General features: G+C 37.1%; 1 protein-coding gene across 3 annotated transcripts in view; it reads left to right on the top strand.

Annotated features, from left to right (window-relative positions):
- The window catches only part of CAPN7 (calpain 7), a 28,759-nt gene extending 10,389 nt beyond the window's left edge, over positions 1-18,370 (top strand). For 2 of the 3 annotated variants that reach the window (XM_014878378.2, XM_014878379.2), the window contains exons 9-21: positions 1,602-1,695; positions 3,270-3,416; positions 5,053-5,159; positions 6,629-6,749; positions 7,005-7,149; positions 8,620-8,719; positions 10,319-10,454; positions 10,884-10,959; positions 13,155-13,300; positions 14,008-14,070; positions 16,379-16,509; positions 17,665-17,757; positions 17,839-18,370. In XM_014878378.2, the coding sequence (XP_014733864.1) occupies positions 1,602-1,695; positions 3,270-3,416; positions 5,053-5,159; positions 6,629-6,749; positions 7,005-7,149; positions 8,620-8,719; positions 10,319-10,454; positions 10,884-10,959; positions 13,155-13,300; positions 14,008-14,070; positions 16,379-16,509; positions 17,665-17,757; positions 17,839-17,983 (1,504 nt within the window). In that variant the 3' untranslated portion in view covers positions 17,984-18,370. The remainder of the gene's footprint in view (positions 1-1,601; positions 1,696-3,269; positions 3,417-5,052; positions 5,160-6,628; positions 6,750-7,004; positions 7,150-8,619; positions 8,720-10,318; positions 10,455-10,883; positions 10,960-13,154; positions 13,301-14,007; positions 14,071-16,378; positions 16,510-17,664; positions 17,758-17,838) is intronic. The other variant, XM_088164878.1, reaches the window with a different exon arrangement.
- The last annotated feature ends 209 nt before the right edge of the window (positions 18,371-18,579 follow it).

Here is an 18,579-nt window from a genome sequence, read left to right as displayed (position 1 = left end):
GACAGCTGTACACAATAAAAAGCAGCATTTGTTTCACCTTCATCTCCCTTGGACTCGTGTGGTTTCAGCACTTCTAAGATGGAAGCCAACTTTATATTGAAACAAAGGGTTTTAAGTCTAACAGTAAGAAGCTGTTAGGCAAACATTACTAATAAAAATTTTGAGTCAAAATTGGGAACAAATTATGAATTTATTCACTATAGACATGTTCAAAGAAACAACAATTTTCAGACATTTATATATATGCTCTAATATACAAGATTGTTTTACAGACACTTCCAAAAGTCTGCCCAATTTATTGCATCATGGTATTGGTGTTCTGTTTCTTTTATTACTACTAGAACATCTCATCTATCTTTGTATAATGGATAACTCAAGTTTTATCCAGCCAAGCAGCACTTTATTAAATTTGCTGTCCTGGTTAGCCAATTGCCATTGATTAAGTTTTCTGGGGTGTAACAGGCCTGTGACGTGGCTCCCTTGATGTACCTGCAGTGTATTAATCAGGTTTTATGGGGTGTATAGGCCTTTGACTCCTTAACTTGCTCAAGATAGCTTTCTTTTTCTATGACATCTTATTAATCTCTAGTTATATGATAACCACTGAACAATTCTTTATTGAGTTTTGTTCTTCAGCTGTTGATTAAGTTCTCTAAGGGGTATGGGTTCATGGAGTTCCTTTCTGCAGGTGCTGTTAGATAATTTCTCAGGGTTTTCTACTGACACTCAGCCAACACAGATCTCAATCAAAGCAGCTAAAGTCAAGCATTCCTTAACTAATTAAGCATAGTTCATTGCAAAATTTTTTTAAAATCACAAAACTCCTGGCTAACTAAGATATAACTTGCTGTCAATGTACGTATGTATACAGACACTGGGGTCTAAATTCAGATGTGCTTTGAGGAGTGAAAAATAGTTTGGAAGGATTTTGCATTTGTTTGGGATTTTTTAAATATAAAATTTATTTATAATGCCCTCTAGTTTCATTTTGCTACTTTGTTAGCTGCTGTGCAACAGGTGGTCCATTTTACAACTCATTCTAGAATTAATGTTAACAACCCTATGTCAACTCCACTCAATTGGCATCCTATGATAAATTTGCCATTGGTTTTCTGGACTTTGCTGGGAGGCTCTTGCCAGATCAGTGTGTGAATGTCTTTGGATTGTTTTATTTTAACCTATTATTTTAGAATGAAATTGTATTCTTTTCAAGAGCAGCAAGATCTGCACTGCCTTCTCCTTCAAAAGTTTGCCTTTTCATTCAGGCAAATACTGTATATTATAGATTTGTAAATACTGCTTGTTTAATTGTAAGATAAATTTGTTTGCCTTGCTTCTGTTTGAGAAACAATTAGGTTATTTATGTTCTTTTTGCTCCTATATTAAGTAGTAAGCTGCAGCAAAGGCAGGATCTGAAAAAATAAAACCTATTTAAACTTGATTTTTTTACTGAATTTGAGTTGCTCTTCATTAAAAATTCCGTATTTCTGTTCAGTGTAAAGTCCATAAGCAGACTGTGTTAATCCCACTTTTATCATTATAAATGTAGGTACAGCCATGTCATAATTTCCTCTTTTTCTTTTATTTTTTTCTGTTAACAGTATCATTTACCCTCAGAATAAGAAAGGAGAACCAGAATATAATCCATGTGGTAAATACATGGTGAAGCTTCATATCAATGGTGTTCCTAGGAAGGTAAATGTTTTTGGGGAACTTAGTACTGTTACTGCATAAGTCATGTGTTTTAAAGGCTTGATCAGCTTCACTATGAAGTGCTTGCATAGCAAAAACTTCAGGCAGGTGTTTTTGGAAAGTAGTTTTTAATTTTTAAACCTTTTTGAGATTCATTTTTGGTTTTGAAGTATGCAACCACATACTTCTTCTAGCTGTACTTCTGTACTTCTACAGACATTCATAAAAATAGCCTTACATTAAATTCATGTAAAAAAAACCTTTATATTACTTAACAGAATTGTGAAAAACAAACAGGAACAAAGCTATTTATCCCCTATTTATAAATTAGATGTGCAGTCTTCCACTCCACCTTAGAAAGAATTAAAAAATATGGAGGGGGATATCAGGAACAGTATAGATATGAAATGACCATAGAGGAATAACTTGACTGATAACTCAAGCAAGGCCTTGCTCGACTACAGATTTTTAGTAAGAAGAGAAAATGGCTGAGGATAAAACTTCACAAGCTTACAAACAACTTCATTTTCTTTTCAGTGCAATAAATAAGAACATAATAGAATGTATTTCTCCATATAATACTTAACTGTAGCACAGGTCATAGTGACTGATGAATGTTTATGAGAGTTCAGAAGTTGAGTGGTCATATTCGTGGGGTGGGGAAGTAGGGGGAAACTCCTCAAAGGTTCTTAATTGTTAAGATATAACCTCTGGATCAGGAAGACCATGAGCTCCAAAATTCTGGAATCTGAGTGTTTCACGAAAGTATCATTTTTGTGTCTGCCTTGCTCTTAATATTCTTTCCAAAATATCTCCAAATGGCTGCCTTTTGTGAGGATGAATGGCCATTTGTTAACCTATGAAAAGGTCTATTCATTCCTGCACAGATAGGATTTGACCAGAGAATGTGCTGCGTTGGTAGCCTGTAGTTGTAATGGACCAGTGCCAACAGGAAACTGAAGCATCTATTCATGGAAACTGTTTCAGATTACTGCAAATATGCAGTAAGAATCTGTAATGATGATGAATATATAGTACCTAACTTAAAGAAGAAGTATTAATACTGTCAGAGCTGCTGCTTTGAGGTGTTTTTCCTTTTCAGAGAGAAGAAACTTAAATCTAGAACTAGAAGCTGCGAAAGTGATAGTACGCAATTTGTTTCCTTAAAGACAAATAAATATTTATTTCTCTGCTGGTTACCAAGCCACCTCTGTCCATGCTCTGATTCCTAATTAGATGAGGAATAGTGTTAGGCTTTTCTTTACTTTTTATGCTTGTAATTGCACGGGACCTTTCTGCAAGTACCTTTTTGCAGTAAGAGTGTACTGTCACCATCAGTCAAGGCAGCCACTCACACGTCACCCAGTTAGACCAGTACAATCAAGAGCTGGCAGTAGAATTTCTTGTTCACTTGGGCAAGCCACTGCAGGAGTGATAGAGGTGTCCATATGTGAGAATAATGGTCAGGTCTGGCCGTGTCTGAAAAGCTTTTTATTAATGAGGGTTTTGTTTTATTTTCTGATTACTTTCAAAATACTTTATTAGATTTATGATAATTTTTCATTCATTTCACACAGGTAATCATAGACGACCAGTTACCTGTTGATCATAGTGGGGAACTTCTCTGCTCTTATTCCAACAATAAGAATGAATTGTGGGTGTCACTAATAGAAAAGGCTTACATGAAGGTCATGGGAGGATATGATTTTCCTGGATCAAATTCTGTAAGTGTGAGATTATTTCTAAGAGGAAAAAACTCCACTTAAATAACACTGTGTAAAATAATTTCCTTCTATTGAAATCAAAGTTAACTGCTTGGGGAAACAACTATTTGGTTTGACATTTTCTTAATTTTTTTTCTTTTTCTTTCTTTCACAAATATTTTTAGCTGTACTTAATACAATTATTCCATCAAAATAGAATGAACAAGACATCTTGATGGTTAAAGTTAATCTTAGTTCTCAGGCTTCAGTATTGATGCTTGTGGGAAGGAAGTGTTTATATAGAGTCTAGATATAGATGTTGGTTGAAGTCATAAATCCTCTTTGCCCATATCAATACTGCTGATTTTGGTTTCTAACTCTTTCAATAAATAGGACAGTTCTCCCTTATTAGGTAATGGAGTCAGCTAGGAAAGGAACAGTCTAGTCATTTAGAAGGTCTATATAGAGGGAGCAAGTTCTTTGATCTGTGCAAGTTTGTTTATCAGATTGTTCCACTCATCTCCATAAATATGCATTGGGTTTCTATGATGTGGTTACTAAAGAAACAGTCAACCTACATCATACAAATGACATACAAGTTATTCTTTAAAGAGGGACAGTTTGCTGAAATGAGTAGCCCACATAATGTTACTTTGGAAGCCCTTCTGATTTTAACTTCATACTATTAAAATTTTAAAGAATTTTTTTTTTTTAATTCTTGGTGCTAATTGATGTCTTGACAGTCTCATTCTTGGTGGGTATACTTGGTAATCATCACCTCTTGAAAAATTGTTATGGAGACAAATGTGGCTTTGTGTAAGGGGTAAATGCAGCACACATTTTTATGTGTCAGGTGGCTTTGTTTTGAAGGACAAAAGCTGCTGAGAATAACTGTGTTTTATTCCCATTGTCATCCTCTAACTTGCTATCTGGAAAAACAGCTTGACTGGTGACATTTAATCTCCACCCTTCCTGCCCCCTCCACTTGCCACTATATTCCAGCTTCCTTCTGTAGTTAGGGTTACTTACAGTCAGTCTTGTACTTGTAATTCCTCAAGTTCCCACCCCCAGTGCTTGTTATTGACACTTCAAGCATTTATGGTCTCTACTTTTGCTTTGAGGAGTACAAAGCAAAAGAATAGGAATTAAGCAATATTTCAAGGAGTTGGGAGATTAAAGCATCTTTTTATGGAAATGCATGTCAGTGTCAGCTTTACCAAAAAGAATAAAAAACCCAAACCCTGAGCTTTAGAAATAAAACATAAATTATTTAAAATGCATATCTAATAGCAAGGTACCAAATAGTGCTTCTGAGAAATGCTTTAAAAATCTGTAAATCAATGAAATAAATAGAACACATCACACAATTGAGCATGACTGATGATTCTGATATGCTTCCATTGCTCTAGAATTCCAGTTTATTTCATCAGTTCATTTTCCAGTTTTTTTTTATTTTTTAAGGTACTCAGAAATATTGTCCTTGTCTAATCAAAGAATTTTTTGTTTGTTAGTCTTAATCTTGACCCTTTTATGCGTAGAGCTGTATTGTAAATTATGTATATTTGATTTCTTTCAAGGTGTTTTATGTTGTGTACAGACATCATATGTTTACATATGGCTTATCTGTTCTGATTTCTTTTGAATACTTGCATTTCAGAATATTGATCTCCATGCACTGACAGGTTGGATACCTGAAAGAATTGCTATGCACTCTGACAATCAAGCCTTCAATAAAGATAGCACTTTCAGAATGCTTTATCAGAGGTATACATTTGTTCTTTCCTAAGTAATTAAAATACTTGCTGTGTAGTAGCTGTGTTACCACTGTAAAAGCAGTACATCACCACAGATACTTCAACAGCATTTTGGTACTGCTACAAATTGTACTTTATAAAACCTCCATGTGCTTTCTGGAAGAAGAAACATTGAGGTATTGGTGGCTTTGATAGAACAGAAGATTAAAATACTGGGGAACTTTTGTGTGATGGAATTCTTCTTTATGTATGAATTTAAAAAAAATAACAGTTTCCTTAATTAAAAGACCCAGAATATAGAGTCAGAGAAGTTTGGAACCAATATACCAGTTATAACTGGTAGCAGTTATATATATATATATACACCAGTTAAGTGTTTAAAAAGAAGAAGAATATGTGTACCCCAGAACTATATTTTATCTGCTGTCCTTAGCAAGCAGATATAGTACAATATTCTTAATCATATCACAAGATTATGCCTCATCAGTAAATCTCCTGGAGGAGCAGCAAAAGTCTGTCAAAAGTCCAGTGCTGGTTTTCTGACCTACCATAACAGTTGAATTTGATGGTCTTAGAATCATTTACTTTGGAGCTTTATTATTTTGCTTTTGTTGAAAGATATAGCTGTAAATTATAAATGCCAGTTATACTAAGTACTTTGATTTCTTTCAAAATGATTTTGTGCAGCCAGAGTCTTGTGTATTTCAGTGCATTCTGTTGATTGAAACATCTGCATCCATAAGAGTGTTTTTTCAATTGCTTAGGAGCTCTCAGAGCTGTTCAGCAGTTCTTAAGATGTTCTGCTGTTGCAATCTGAAGGTGTGACTGAAGTTAGGATGGGATCTAGCCATTGGAACATTGCTGTTGTTCACTGTCCTAGAGTGAAAATGTGTTAATCCATATAGTCCAGTGATCCTGTAATCTGTCTAGGGACACTGAGTATGTACTTGGATTTTTAGCATAGGCTGGAAGCATGTTAATATGTTTTCACAACTCTAAGTATGCCAAAATTAACAATTACTATTCAGAACACTAAACTTGAGTATAAACACCTGAAAAATATAGAAGCATGAACTACTCATTCTTCAGAATCCTGGGGGTGTGACAAACTTGACAATTTGCTATATGCAGTCATTGACTAAGTGGTGATGAAACCACATTTGTGCTCAGCTGTGGATCTGTGAAAAGTATCTTAAAAGTGACACAGGCTGAGCTTGAAGTTGATAAATGCTGAATTTTGTTCATGAAAATATGAAATTATATTAAAATAGTAATTTTTAATTTAAGCTGTATACTTAATTCTGAAAGAAAAATAGTTCCACTTTCCCAGATGTTTTCTGGAGTGATTTCTGCTGACAAAAGCCCCTGTGTACCAGTTTTATAAAGCAGTGTACAAACATGCTGTTGCAGTGTCTGGCAAGTGTTAGATTGCAACTTGTGAGATTTAATTAAGCTATTTTTTCACCTCTTTTTGAACAGATTTCACAAGGGAGATGTCCTTATCACAACAGCAACAGGGGTGATGTCTGAAGAGGAAGGAGAAAAGTGGGGTTTAGTTCCAACCCATGCATATGCAGTCTTGGATATAAGAGAATATAAGGTATTAAGTGAAACTGAAGGTGTTTTCAAACTCCTGTTTGAAACCTACATGTGTTTCTAGGTTTACCCTAGATGGGTTGCTACTGAATTTTTTTGCTCTAATGGCTAATATATTTTATTTTGTCTTGGACTCCGTTGGGAAGTTTCAGAAAACTTAATGATTCTGAGTTTTCATGATCCGTATAAAAGCTACTTTCAATATGTAAAAATTATCATGACAAGATGAATAGGCAATTTTAATTTGTGTTTTTTTTAGGGACTTCGATTTCTTCAGCTAAAAAATCCCTGGAGCCACTTACGTTGGAAGGGACGATACAGTGAAAATGACACAAGAAACTGGACCCCAGATTTACAAAAATACTTGAACTTTGATCCCAGAACAGCTCAGAAAATAGACAATGGTAATAAGGTTTTAAAAGTCATTATGTTTTCAAATAGTATAGATCTTTGTGGTGTATCCCTGCAGGAAGGTGGAAAGAAATATTTAAGCACAAGGAGAGCAAAACAAATAGTAGAAAGTAAATAGGCAAAAAGTTTTGTATTTAAATCTGTCATTTCAGGTTTGTCTGGGGTTTAAGTAATCTAGACTGTTAAATATGTATCTCAAATTCATTGACAAGACAGTACCTCCTTGGTTAAGTATGCTGTCTCAGTATGTGGGAGTTCAGTGCTAAGAGAACATTCTGATAATAAGCTGTGTAATTCTGCTTTTTAATACGTGAATGGACTTTTTGTGGGTTTTTTCCTCTCCAACATTTTCAAATATGTATCAACATGCTTACTGTAATCAGTATTTAATCAGTCTTTCTGCTGCATCAGCTCTATTTTACTTTCAGGAAGATATTTCTGCTTTTTAATGTGTCCTAGTTGCTGTCTATAAATCTCTTTTGTTCAGTGCCACTGTTTTTACAACACTATGCCTCCAATCCTTTAGATTATAGCATTTATTGATAAGCCTCGTGCAAATGCCTGATGAAGACTTTTGATTAAAACATAAAAATAGCAGCCCTGGATATGTGACAGTTAATGAGATAATAGCTTGTTTTTTATTTATCAATTCATTTAGTAGGTGATTTGTAGTGCCTTGTTAAAATTCTGTATGAAATTACATTAGTAATGGAGTTATTCCGTCTAATTGGATTTACACTTTGGTCTTCTTGTTTTTGTTAGTTATTATAACTGTTTTTTAGTGCTGCAAGATCTGCAACTGCCTATGTCAGAGATGATTTATAAGGCTGCTATCATTTTAAAAGTTAATTCCACTAGGAATTTGTTGGCTTGCAGGCACTGTTGTTGGCTGGAGTTGCAATTAAGGGAGCTATGGAGAACTCGAATAAATGCATGAGAATGTTGCAAAGATAAAGCAAATTTAGGGTGCAAAAACAAGTGACATAGGTGTTGGATGAAGTATCTTGGAAGTACATTTAAACATACTTACTCACTTGTTGATTGAATACTCAATTGTGTGAAGTTGGTTATTGAGTTGCAGAAACCTGTTTGACTGTGTATTTTATTTTTTTTGTTTTTAGAAATGTAGGAAAGGGGAAATCAAGTCAGAACCACCTAATGATGTCTCTTTCAAAATAGCAGATTTTCTCAGACTTTCTGCTTAGTGCTTGAGAATGGAAAAGCATTCTGACAGCTTCAGAAAGTCCCTGATAATAAGCAGAGACTAACTTGTTTTTTCTTGCTTTAACTTGGTTTGGGGGGCAAGTTTAAATTTAGCAATTTAGGCAGTGCAGACATTACTACTACATTTTGCAGAAATGTTGGCTTATATAAGCTGTATCATTTGCTCAGAAAGAGACTTTTGAGAATCAAGTAAAATCAAGATATCTGGTAAGAAAATAAAAACAGCATTTCCTTTTCAGGCATTTTCTGGATTTCCTGGGAGGACCTGTGCCAGTACTATGATGTTATTTATTTGAGTTGGAACCCAAGTCTTTTTAAAGAATCTACATGTATTCACAGGTTGGTCCAAAAGATAAACTTTTTGTTTCAAAATCTGAGTTAGTGTTCTGATGTGACGTTTCCTTCATTCCATTCTTCCAGACTACAGCTAGGGGCTTGAATTCCAGCCCTGTACTTTTGAGCCTCACTTTACACTCTCTCAGCCCAGGCTCTGTTTTTGACTATTTCTGTAACATCAGTGGAGCTCAGTGACCCATGTGGTGTTGCTGTGGAACTACGGTTGTGTAACCAGATTCTGACCTCAGTCCCACACCTCCCTATCAGAATAAAAATCAGATTTTGGTGCAGTCCATCTCTAAGCAGTGCCCAGACAGTGCTTAAGTAACCTAGTTAATATTTTGAATTAATTTTTCTGGCCACTTGCAAGTGAGCTGTGCAACTTGTGTTATCTTCATAGGGTGTGTTCACTGACATCAGGGTAGTTTAACCAGTTCTGTGTTTTAGCAGTTGTAATTATCATAAATAATCTTCCTTGCTTGATCATTTTTTTTTCTGAATGTGATATCCATTACATTCAGGGGTTTTGTCTCCCAGTTTGAGAATAAGTATGTGTATCTGTGTCTTGGTTTTGGAAAGCAAGGGTTTCCATACTTTTCCACTCCACTAGATTGCACTTTGCCACTGCTTGCACACTGCATGTGTTAGCTCTGCACAAGCTCCTTCATCCACAGTGTGACTGCTGAGTTCATCTGTACAGGCTCCTTCCATCGTTGCGCACCAGTTATTTCCTAAATATACTGTGGTGGTGTAGCAAGATGAGATAATGTGTATCCTAATATCAGAGCTCACCTTCTGGTCTGTCTGTCTGTCCTTACCTTATTTGTCTTCCCTCTGTGTAGGGAAAAGCCTTAGCACAGTGGCAGTTGCCATAAAATGCAGAGTAACGACGGTGATAATCTGAAGCTTTTTAATGCAACCTTCCACACATGCTGTTCAGTTTTACAAGTGTGAGAGGGGCAAGGAGACTTAGGAATAGCTGTATACACTTCTGTTTCCAGTGTGCCACACTTTGTGTTCAGTCATCAGCACTTTCTGTTTTTTCTCACAGTATTTTTCTTGTCTAGACACTTCACGAGGCAGCAGGCAGTTTCTGCAGTAGGGCACCTCAAAGATCTTTAACACTTCCTGCAGGGCACCCTTCCAAGCATGCAAAAAAAGAAGGAAGAAGTTAGGCAAGCTTTTGAAACCAACCATAGCAGATAGATAGATAGATTTCTACCGTTACAAAAGTATAGGTGTTTTTTTTTTATTTAATATTGATGTGTGCAATCATGGCTATGGTTATGTAGCCCAGACTGCTTAAATGGTTCAGCTTTTTCTGTGCTTTTTTTTTACTGTGGTTGCAGTCACTAACCAGGCTGTTTGTATTCAGCATTTTTTTATTATCATACTTATATTATGATGAACTCATTTATAAAACAAGGTTCTTAGATAATGTTTCTGATGTGACTGTGTTATGTAACCACTGCCATAGATTCCAGTAGAAAACGAGGCTTTGATAATTTGTTACTGATAATATGACGCTCTGCATATGTGTAGGATCTGAAGTTTGCTTCAGAGCAAAATTAGTTTCTAATCAGTCGTGTCTATCATTTTCAGTACGTGGGATGCAAAGCAGGGCCCAGTGAAGGATGCCTACAGCCTGGCCAACAACCCTCAGTACAAGCTGGAGGTGCAGTGTCCACAGGGTGGTGCTGCCGTCTGGGTCCTGCTCAGCAGGCACATCACTGACAAGGTGCTGGTTCTGCACTGAGAGCTCTGCCTCAGCTTCCGTAAATCGTTCTGTATGGCTTTCTCTTATTACTATATTACTGTCTGTGTTCAGGTGTGTATGTCGGTGTACACGTAGAATTTTTTAATTCAGCAGGTACCTCCAATTGAAACAGAGTAAAATTTGAGCTAAGTGATTCTATTCCACCGTAAAGGTTCTGAAGTAAATTTGGATCCTGGGGCCTGAATAAGCTGAATCTGTGGATTTTTGTTTACTTCAGGCATTTGAAAAATAATTCTGTTGGGTATCCCAATAAATACAAATATCAGATCGTATTGTGTGGTGATCAAAAGGGATGGTAGAAGGTATACTTGACTCTGATTAAGCATTCATTATGTTTCACAGAATTGCACAACTCTGATTTGTGGTTTTTTGTGGGTTTTGTTTTTACAGGATGACTTTGCACACAATCGGGAATTCATTACAATGGTTGTATACAAGACTGATGGAAAAAAAGTTTACTATCCAGGTTAGTGTACCTTAATTGTCAAGTAGCTGATGTTATAAATGAATGAAATAGCACACAGAATTTTGTGGAGAGGAAAGGCACTTTTTGGTTTTTAAAACTAGATGCCTCATTAAGAGGTCAGTCTTCTGAAATCATTGTTTTGCTCTGTTTGATCTTACTTAAAAGTCTACATTGAAGGAATAGGCCATTCTGCACATGCTGTAGACACTCTTAAGAGGTCTACATAGTCCTGCTGACACTTATTTTGATGCAACGTTTTCTTCATTTTTTCCGTTTATTTTTCAGTGTCAGTAGTTAATGCTTAGAGGGAACAAATGTTGTATGTTAATTGCTCTGATAGCATAATTATTTCCTACATTTGTGAAATTATTTAAAGGTCTACAGCTTCCACAAAATGAAAATAATCAGGGTTAATTGTCCCATGAACTTGGCTTAGTAAAGTACCTAAGAAAGCTTATGAAATACAGGTGAACACTGCAGCATATTTCCAAGTATCAGGTATGGGATGTTTAAAATGTTTAAATTTTATCAAGATCTCACTCTTGGTCATTATATGTCAGATTCTTTTCATCTTGAGGAGAAGAGGTTTGCTGTAGCTGTGAAGTAGCCAAATATGCTTTATTTCAAGAGAAATAGCAGATCTGAAGCACAGACTGAGACAGAGGGTGTAAAGGTAATGCCCAGGTTGAATGGATAGACTGAAACTTTAAGGTAGAGCTAATAAGATCATGTTTTTATTTATTCTTTCCATTAAGTTAGAGATTGCTAAAAATATTCCTTGGAACTATGCAGTGAAGGTGCATCCTAAAACAAGTGGGATGTGGCCTGCTGCTTTTACAGATAGGAACCAGGTTTGCATTTGGATAGCTGCTCATGCAACAACTCCCTTAGTAGTTTTTAAAGCTTTTTTCACCAAAGAGTGGAATTTGTGGGACTTTTTCTATTGGAATGGCTAATATGCATTGCATTGTTTACATCTGATCTTGTTCAGTTAACTCTGCTGACCAATTCCCCCAGAATCCAAGCTTCCCCTAGAACCCAAGTCTTTCTGTGGAGAGATCTGTTGACACCTGACCAAATCATCATCTGTTTTTGCAAGAGCTTCTCTATGAGGAGAAGCAAATGCCCAAGTTGCTTCTGGTGTTCCTGGTGAAAAGGTTCTTAAGTGAGCAAACCCAAGCACAATTGCATACTAGAGAGAATTGTTCAATTGTGCTTGAAAGAGACAGCCTAGCAAGACCAGTAGCAAAAACTGAATGATTCATATGTTTTGTCTTGCTACACAAACTCTTTTAAAAACTTCTGATCTCACGAGCCCAAACTTGTTTAAAACCTTTTTCCATGGAAATAGATTGGTCAAGCTGCAGTATTATTTTTAACCATCTGTTAAAATGAGATGAGAACAAAGCACCTTAATCCTTTGGCAGCAAGGCCGAGATTTCCCATTCCTAAGCTTCCTATTGTTTTATATTAATCCTTTCCCCTCTCATGTTGCTTTGTGGAAGAAAACAAAAGAACCTGATCCAGGGCCTATTGAAGTAATTGGCTAGAGTTGGTCCTGCTTCACTGAAATTAAAAGAAGCCTGCAAAGAACCAATTAGAGGGCAAATAACAAATTACACTGTCTAATTGTAAAAGCAAACATTTGGGATCTTTTTAAGTACCACATGTGCATTGGTATTGGGATGCAGCTACATCTGTGTAGTGATCACAGGGATTTGAAGGGAGAGGGAGAGAAAGCATGTGTGATTTAGTTAAAGGAATTAACATGTTTTGAAGTATTGTTTACAAGGTGGCCAAAGATTTTGGCAGCTGGCATTCTGGAACCATCCAGCCAATGAAGAAAGAGCAGATACTTCAGAGATTTTCAAAGAATGCTTAAACATTCATTATCTTTCTCTTGAAATTTCAACATAATTACAGTAGTCTTCTTTGAGTAGTGACATTGGTGGGAGATGGATAAGCAGGCCTTGCAAGTCTTGGGATTTAAGCTGTACTTTGAAGCACAGAATTTGTGTCTTGTCATGTATGATGTACCTCTCCTGAAAACAGTAGTTGATGTTAAGACTCCTTTTTGTGGGTAAATCTTGAGGCTGTCATCTGTTCAGAGCGCTTAGGTCTGTTTAGTCTAATCTTAGAAGTTTACCAAGCTGGGGGATTTTTGGTCAGGGAAAAATGTTCATCTTCTTTTTCAGCTGATCCTCCTCCTTATATTGATGGTATTCGGATCAACAGTCCTCATTATCTGACCAAGATAAAGCTGACCTCTCCAGGCTCCCATACATTCACCTTAGTGGTTTCTCAGTATGAGAAGCAAAACACCATCCATTACACCATCAGGGTATGTGCTGTTTTTTCATAATGAGTGTAAGCAATTAAACTGTAAAGTGTCCTTTGTTTTAAAATTTGATGAAAAGGGTATTTCTGAATCAATACTGCTATTTTGGGGAGGGAAGCTATGAATGATGGAGCAGAACCACTGGACGAAGTGTTTGATAATGTTTTCCACTTCCAGTTAAGATATTAGTATGGTTTTAGTAACAAAATCAGCTGAAAAATACTCTTATTTCCTAGAATAAAAAAGTATCTGTGTAAAGGCTCTCTATGTATCTAAAATAAACCTATTTTAGATCCTGATTAAGATTTAAAGATTTTTGACTTCTCTAGGTCTTGACTTGGGATTTGCATTTTTCTCTTAACTGCTGAGTCACATAATGATCAATGCTAGATTTTTTTTTCACTAAAAAAAGAGTAAAATGCAGATTATTTCCATTTTGCTTTTTTGTTGGGTCTTGTTTGGTTGGGTTTTTGTTTTTTTGGGGGGGTGAGGTTGTTAAGAAAAATTAAATAGAACTAAGTCTTAGTCCCAGCACTATTCTTAATTTTGAGTTTAACACAAGGTCATCTGATGGGTAGTACAAGCATGTGGTGAACAAATATCTAAAAATATTGTGTAGGCAATTCTGCTTTTTTTAAAATTGTCACAATTTCATTTGAAATGTGCAAGATGGATGTGTGATGTGACCTGCTACTTCTTTTACAACACAGGTATATTCCTTGTGCAAGTTCACCTTTTCCAAGATTCCTACACCTTACACCATTTCCAAACGGGTAAAGAAATATTTTCTTTTATGGGTCACTGGTTTGGCTTTTCCATATCAGAGATGTACAGGGTTTTCAAATATATTTTGATACTACTGCCCCACCTCCACCAGAGAGTGTATTGTTGCAGCTGTGCCATTGCAGACGTGCTGCAAAGTCTTTGTAGAATAGACTGGCCTTTGGAACAACAACCTATACCCTGATAAGTCATCACTCTGCAGAAATCAGGTTGTGCTAGTAATGGTGCAGAGTGAAACCCCCCCCCAGAAGTGTTGCTCATTTCCCCTTGGGAGAATGATTTTCTTGGAAGAATTCCTGGCAGGATGGGACAAAATCAGCAATGCCAAACCAAAGGCACCAGTAGCAAGACCATAAGAAACAAATGTAGGATGGCAATAGTGCAACACGTTACTGTTCCTAAATTTTGCGAAGATACATCAAGGGTCTGTAACAATTGGAATAAGCACTCCCACATAGGACCAAGAAGTATATCCATTGTACATTTCCTGTAGAAATGCTCCCTGAGATGATAGGAGCAGGGGGAAGAGTGAAAAACTTGGCTGAAACTAAGGCAGAAGCTCAGGCTGTTTTGGAGCCAGCTGTTGTTCGTATTTCATCTGTCAACATGAGCTGCAGTTACACCTTCAACTGAAGTATAAATATAGCCAAGAGCTCACAGGATAAAGTAACTTGCATGTATTTTCATGTTTTAGCAGTTTAATCCTCAGGAAAGAATAAACCAGCAGCTGTTAACTTTAGCTCTGTACCTACCATGCATACCCTGGCAAATCCTATTCTAGTCAGAAATCTTCTGTCCAAACAGTAATTTGTTCAGGAAGAGAGAAGCAAGGGAGTTTGAGCCACAGTGGGTCAGTCCATTTTCTAGGACACTCATGCCTGAAGCCCAGGATTGCATTACTTTGTGTGGTCAGGGGAACATGCTGGCTTACAGCTTGGCTCTCGAGTTCAGACAATTGTTCCATACCAGCTATTATTTCTGGAACAATCCCTTGAAGCCTGTTCTAGAGAATGGTGAGTGAATAGAGAGATTCCTGGGAACAGCAAGATGGTTTGTTTGGTTCTTCCAGAACCCGTTGTCCTATATAGCTATTAAAAACTGGGCTTACTTTGAGGAAGTCCTTTAAGAGGTCAAAAGCACATTCAAGGTGAAAAGCCTGTTTGAGGAGGGACGACCATTTTATGTTGTAATATGTTTGAAAAGAGAATTAAGTACATAGAAAACTCCTGTTGATTATTTGAACATGTCTGTCTAGGATTCAAAAAAACCCAAAAAAGGTAAGTTTTATCTATCTAAGGCCAGTTCTGTCTTTAGAATTGAATACAAAAAGTTAGCAATTTATATTTAATGCCTATTTGGTGATTACTTAGCAGTCATCACACACAAAAACAAGCAGGGAACTAATTCACAGTTCAGCAGTAAAAAGTTCTGCTAGATGTCCTATACTGAACTCAAGTGGTCACCTCTGGAGCTCACCAAGCCCTGATGTGATTCTTGGAATTAAGTGTAGCAGAAGTGGAACAGGGCTAGAAAGCTCCACAGCACACAGCAGTTTTAGGTTCCTGGGTGGCAGCATGGTAGGGGGAGAAATTTCCCTTGCTTCCATACTTACCATGTTTGAGGAGTTCACTGCACTGAGTGAAGAAATTAAATCACATGGGAAAATGCTGCCCCTTGCTGATTTGACAGAGTCAGGAGAGAAGAAACAGGAGAGATGGATCTCAGCTATAAATCTTTGGGAATGCCTGGCATGTCTTACAAGTCTAACCTTTCAGTTTAATGACTAGCAAGAGGAACTTGGAAACAGATGGCCTGCTTCTCACAGTCTGAGCAGCATTTTTCCTCTTATGTGTCTTTATCCTTGCAGAATCTGTCCTTGTAGTTATCTTGTCACTGCAGTGCTGGTTCTCAGAGTGCGTAGAGGTGATGGACAGGGCTGGAGGAAGAGATCTTGTTTCTCATTTAACCCAACAGAGGAGTGTCTGAGGACAAAAAAATAACCTGTATAGTCTTGTAGGTGTGGGATAGATGGGAATGTGGGTCTTCTGTTAGCTGCAGTTTGTCACAGTCAGAAACAGTCAGTGCTTGTTTAATGTAAGCTGGAAAAATACAGTACATGTATCAGGGGGATGGGGAACTGCATGAGACTTTGTGAAGGCTTAACCCCATCTTTCACTTCACTTTAAGAATTAGGAGAGGTCACTAAAGTCAGTAACCTTTAAAGTGAGAGGACACTCTAGTCTTGTTTGTGTGTATATATAAGCAATACAAGTCCTCTGTACTTTTGACTTCTTTTAGGTTAATGGACAATGGAAAGGTCACAGTGCTGGAGGATGTGGAAACTTCAGAGACACCTACAAAAATAATCCCATTTATCAATTCCAGCTAGACAAGAATGGACCATTGCTAATTGAACTACGGGGGCCGAGGTTTGTAGAAAATAATTGTGCATCAATATAGTGAAGGCATTGCATGCCAAAGATAAAACTTTGTCAGTATCCCCTTGGGGAGAGTAGGAAACTCATGGAAAATCCAGAAGACAAGGTGTGGGAGTTGACTAAGATTTAGTACTATTTATGTGTCTATCTTTACCATCAATAGTGTTTTAAATCTACACATCCACTACTGAGGGAAATCCTTGACCTATGAGGAAAGCAGCAGCCTTCCTTTCTCTTTAGTTTTGGTGTCTGAGCAGAGCTAGGGAAGAAGGTATAAAGGACTTCTTCTTAATACTAATTACGATCATAATTATTTTTATTTTGTAGTAGAGCTAATATGCAAGATATTAAACCCTTACACCTCTGAAAGTGTATTTTCTTTGCCCCTAGCTGGCCAGGAGAAGTGCTGGATGTCCTATAAGTAGACTTATGCAGGCCAAATTCCTTTGACACAATTAATGATTACCTCAAAATACCAGCATTCAGAACTTTGGAACAGCAACCTCTCCTGACCTGCAGTCAAGTGTTTATCCTTTGCAAAGCTGTACAGTGGGTCCCACAAAATGGCAGAACTTTCTTCTCTCCTCCCCTCTGTGAGGAGGACACTCCTTCTCTCATTAATTGAAGGGAGAGGTGTGGTTGCACAGTTCAGTGAATTGAGCAGTTCTTTGTATGCATTTTTTCCTGCATTAGTACATCAAATTTGGGTAGTTTGAAGGACAGGGGCAGTGGTGCCTGTCACATGCATTAACAGGAGCAGACAAAGTGTCCCAAGTTGTATTGCAACATGAGAAATTCTGCTGAGATCACTGACACCGAGTCCTCTGATAGCAATCTGATCACACCCCAGGATCTCTGCCATGTGGAACAGGAGTGTGTCACAAGCTTAACTGCTTGAATTCTGCATAGGCAGGTTTCTAGTAGGCATTTTCCCTACAGTCTAGTTCTAAACCGGAATTAAGTTCTGTCTTCTTCTAAATTCTGCATTCATGTCATGGTAAATTTGACTTAATATTTTTGTCACAAATGTGACAAAACTTTTAGATGTCCTTTCAGTTTATACTGTATAGTTTCTGATAATTAGCCCTCTTCATGGGAATCCTGATGAGCCAAATATCTAAAGCAAGTCTGTCATGTCACTTGCAGGCAATACAGCGTTGGTTTTGAACTTGTCACTGTCTCAACAGTGGGAGATCCTGGTTCCTATGGCTTTCATAAGAAAAGCAGTGGTGACTACAGGTAACACTTAATGAAGTCTGTGTAAGAGGTTTGAAATATACTTTAGATCCCATTTCTAACAGGTAGTTTTCTTTATCATAGGTGTGGATTTTGCTACTTGGAGGTGGAGAACATATTTGCTGGAGTTTACAATATTATCCCCACCACATTCCTGCCTCAACAAGAGGGCCCTTTTTTCTTAGATTTTAACAGTACTACTCCTCTTAAGGTGTCACAGCTGCAGTGAGGAGACAGAACTGTGCAGTACTGAGATGGTTTTGATCTGTCCAACAAACAGGTGAAGAACCCTTACTACATATGCACAAAAGAAAATTACATCCTGAGTTATAGCCAAAAGCATGGAATCACAGATTGCCAGTTAATTGTGGCAGGCAGTTAGCTGTGGGTTTGCTGCTATGGTCAAGGAGTGAACACTGTTCAATAGGCTTGGGAATAGACTAAAATGCATATATTCAAATGAACCAGCAGAACTCAATTTATTGCAGTTTTTCCACACTTTGAATCAAAGTCTAGTGGGTTATGAGAAAAACTAACCTTGACATTCCCTCTTCTCAACATATAGGGTATATGGGCTGAAGATTCTATTCTTAAAAGTAAACATGTAAGAAAAAAATATTCTTGTGTATTCTGCTTATTCAGTCTCAGGATCAAACAGCTTTTATTACATATTTGTGCTGCTATCTATAATGTTTTCAGCACTGAACTGGTTCTCGCGTCTAAATGTAAGTGTACTATTGCTGAGCCAATAGTATTCCATGTATCATCTTATCTGGAATATGTATATAGGAGTAAAGGAAAAGGAAGGTTCCAGCTTTAGCTGTT

Source organism: Sturnus vulgaris, chromosome 1 (assembly GCF_052056855.1).
Source record: "Sturnus vulgaris isolate bStuVul1 chromosome 1, bStuVul1.hap1, whole genome shotgun sequence".
Classification (NCBI taxonomy): domain Eukaryota; kingdom Metazoa; phylum Chordata; class Aves; order Passeriformes; family Sturnidae; genus Sturnus; species Sturnus vulgaris.
This window is presented reverse-complemented; position numbering and strand designations above follow the sequence as displayed.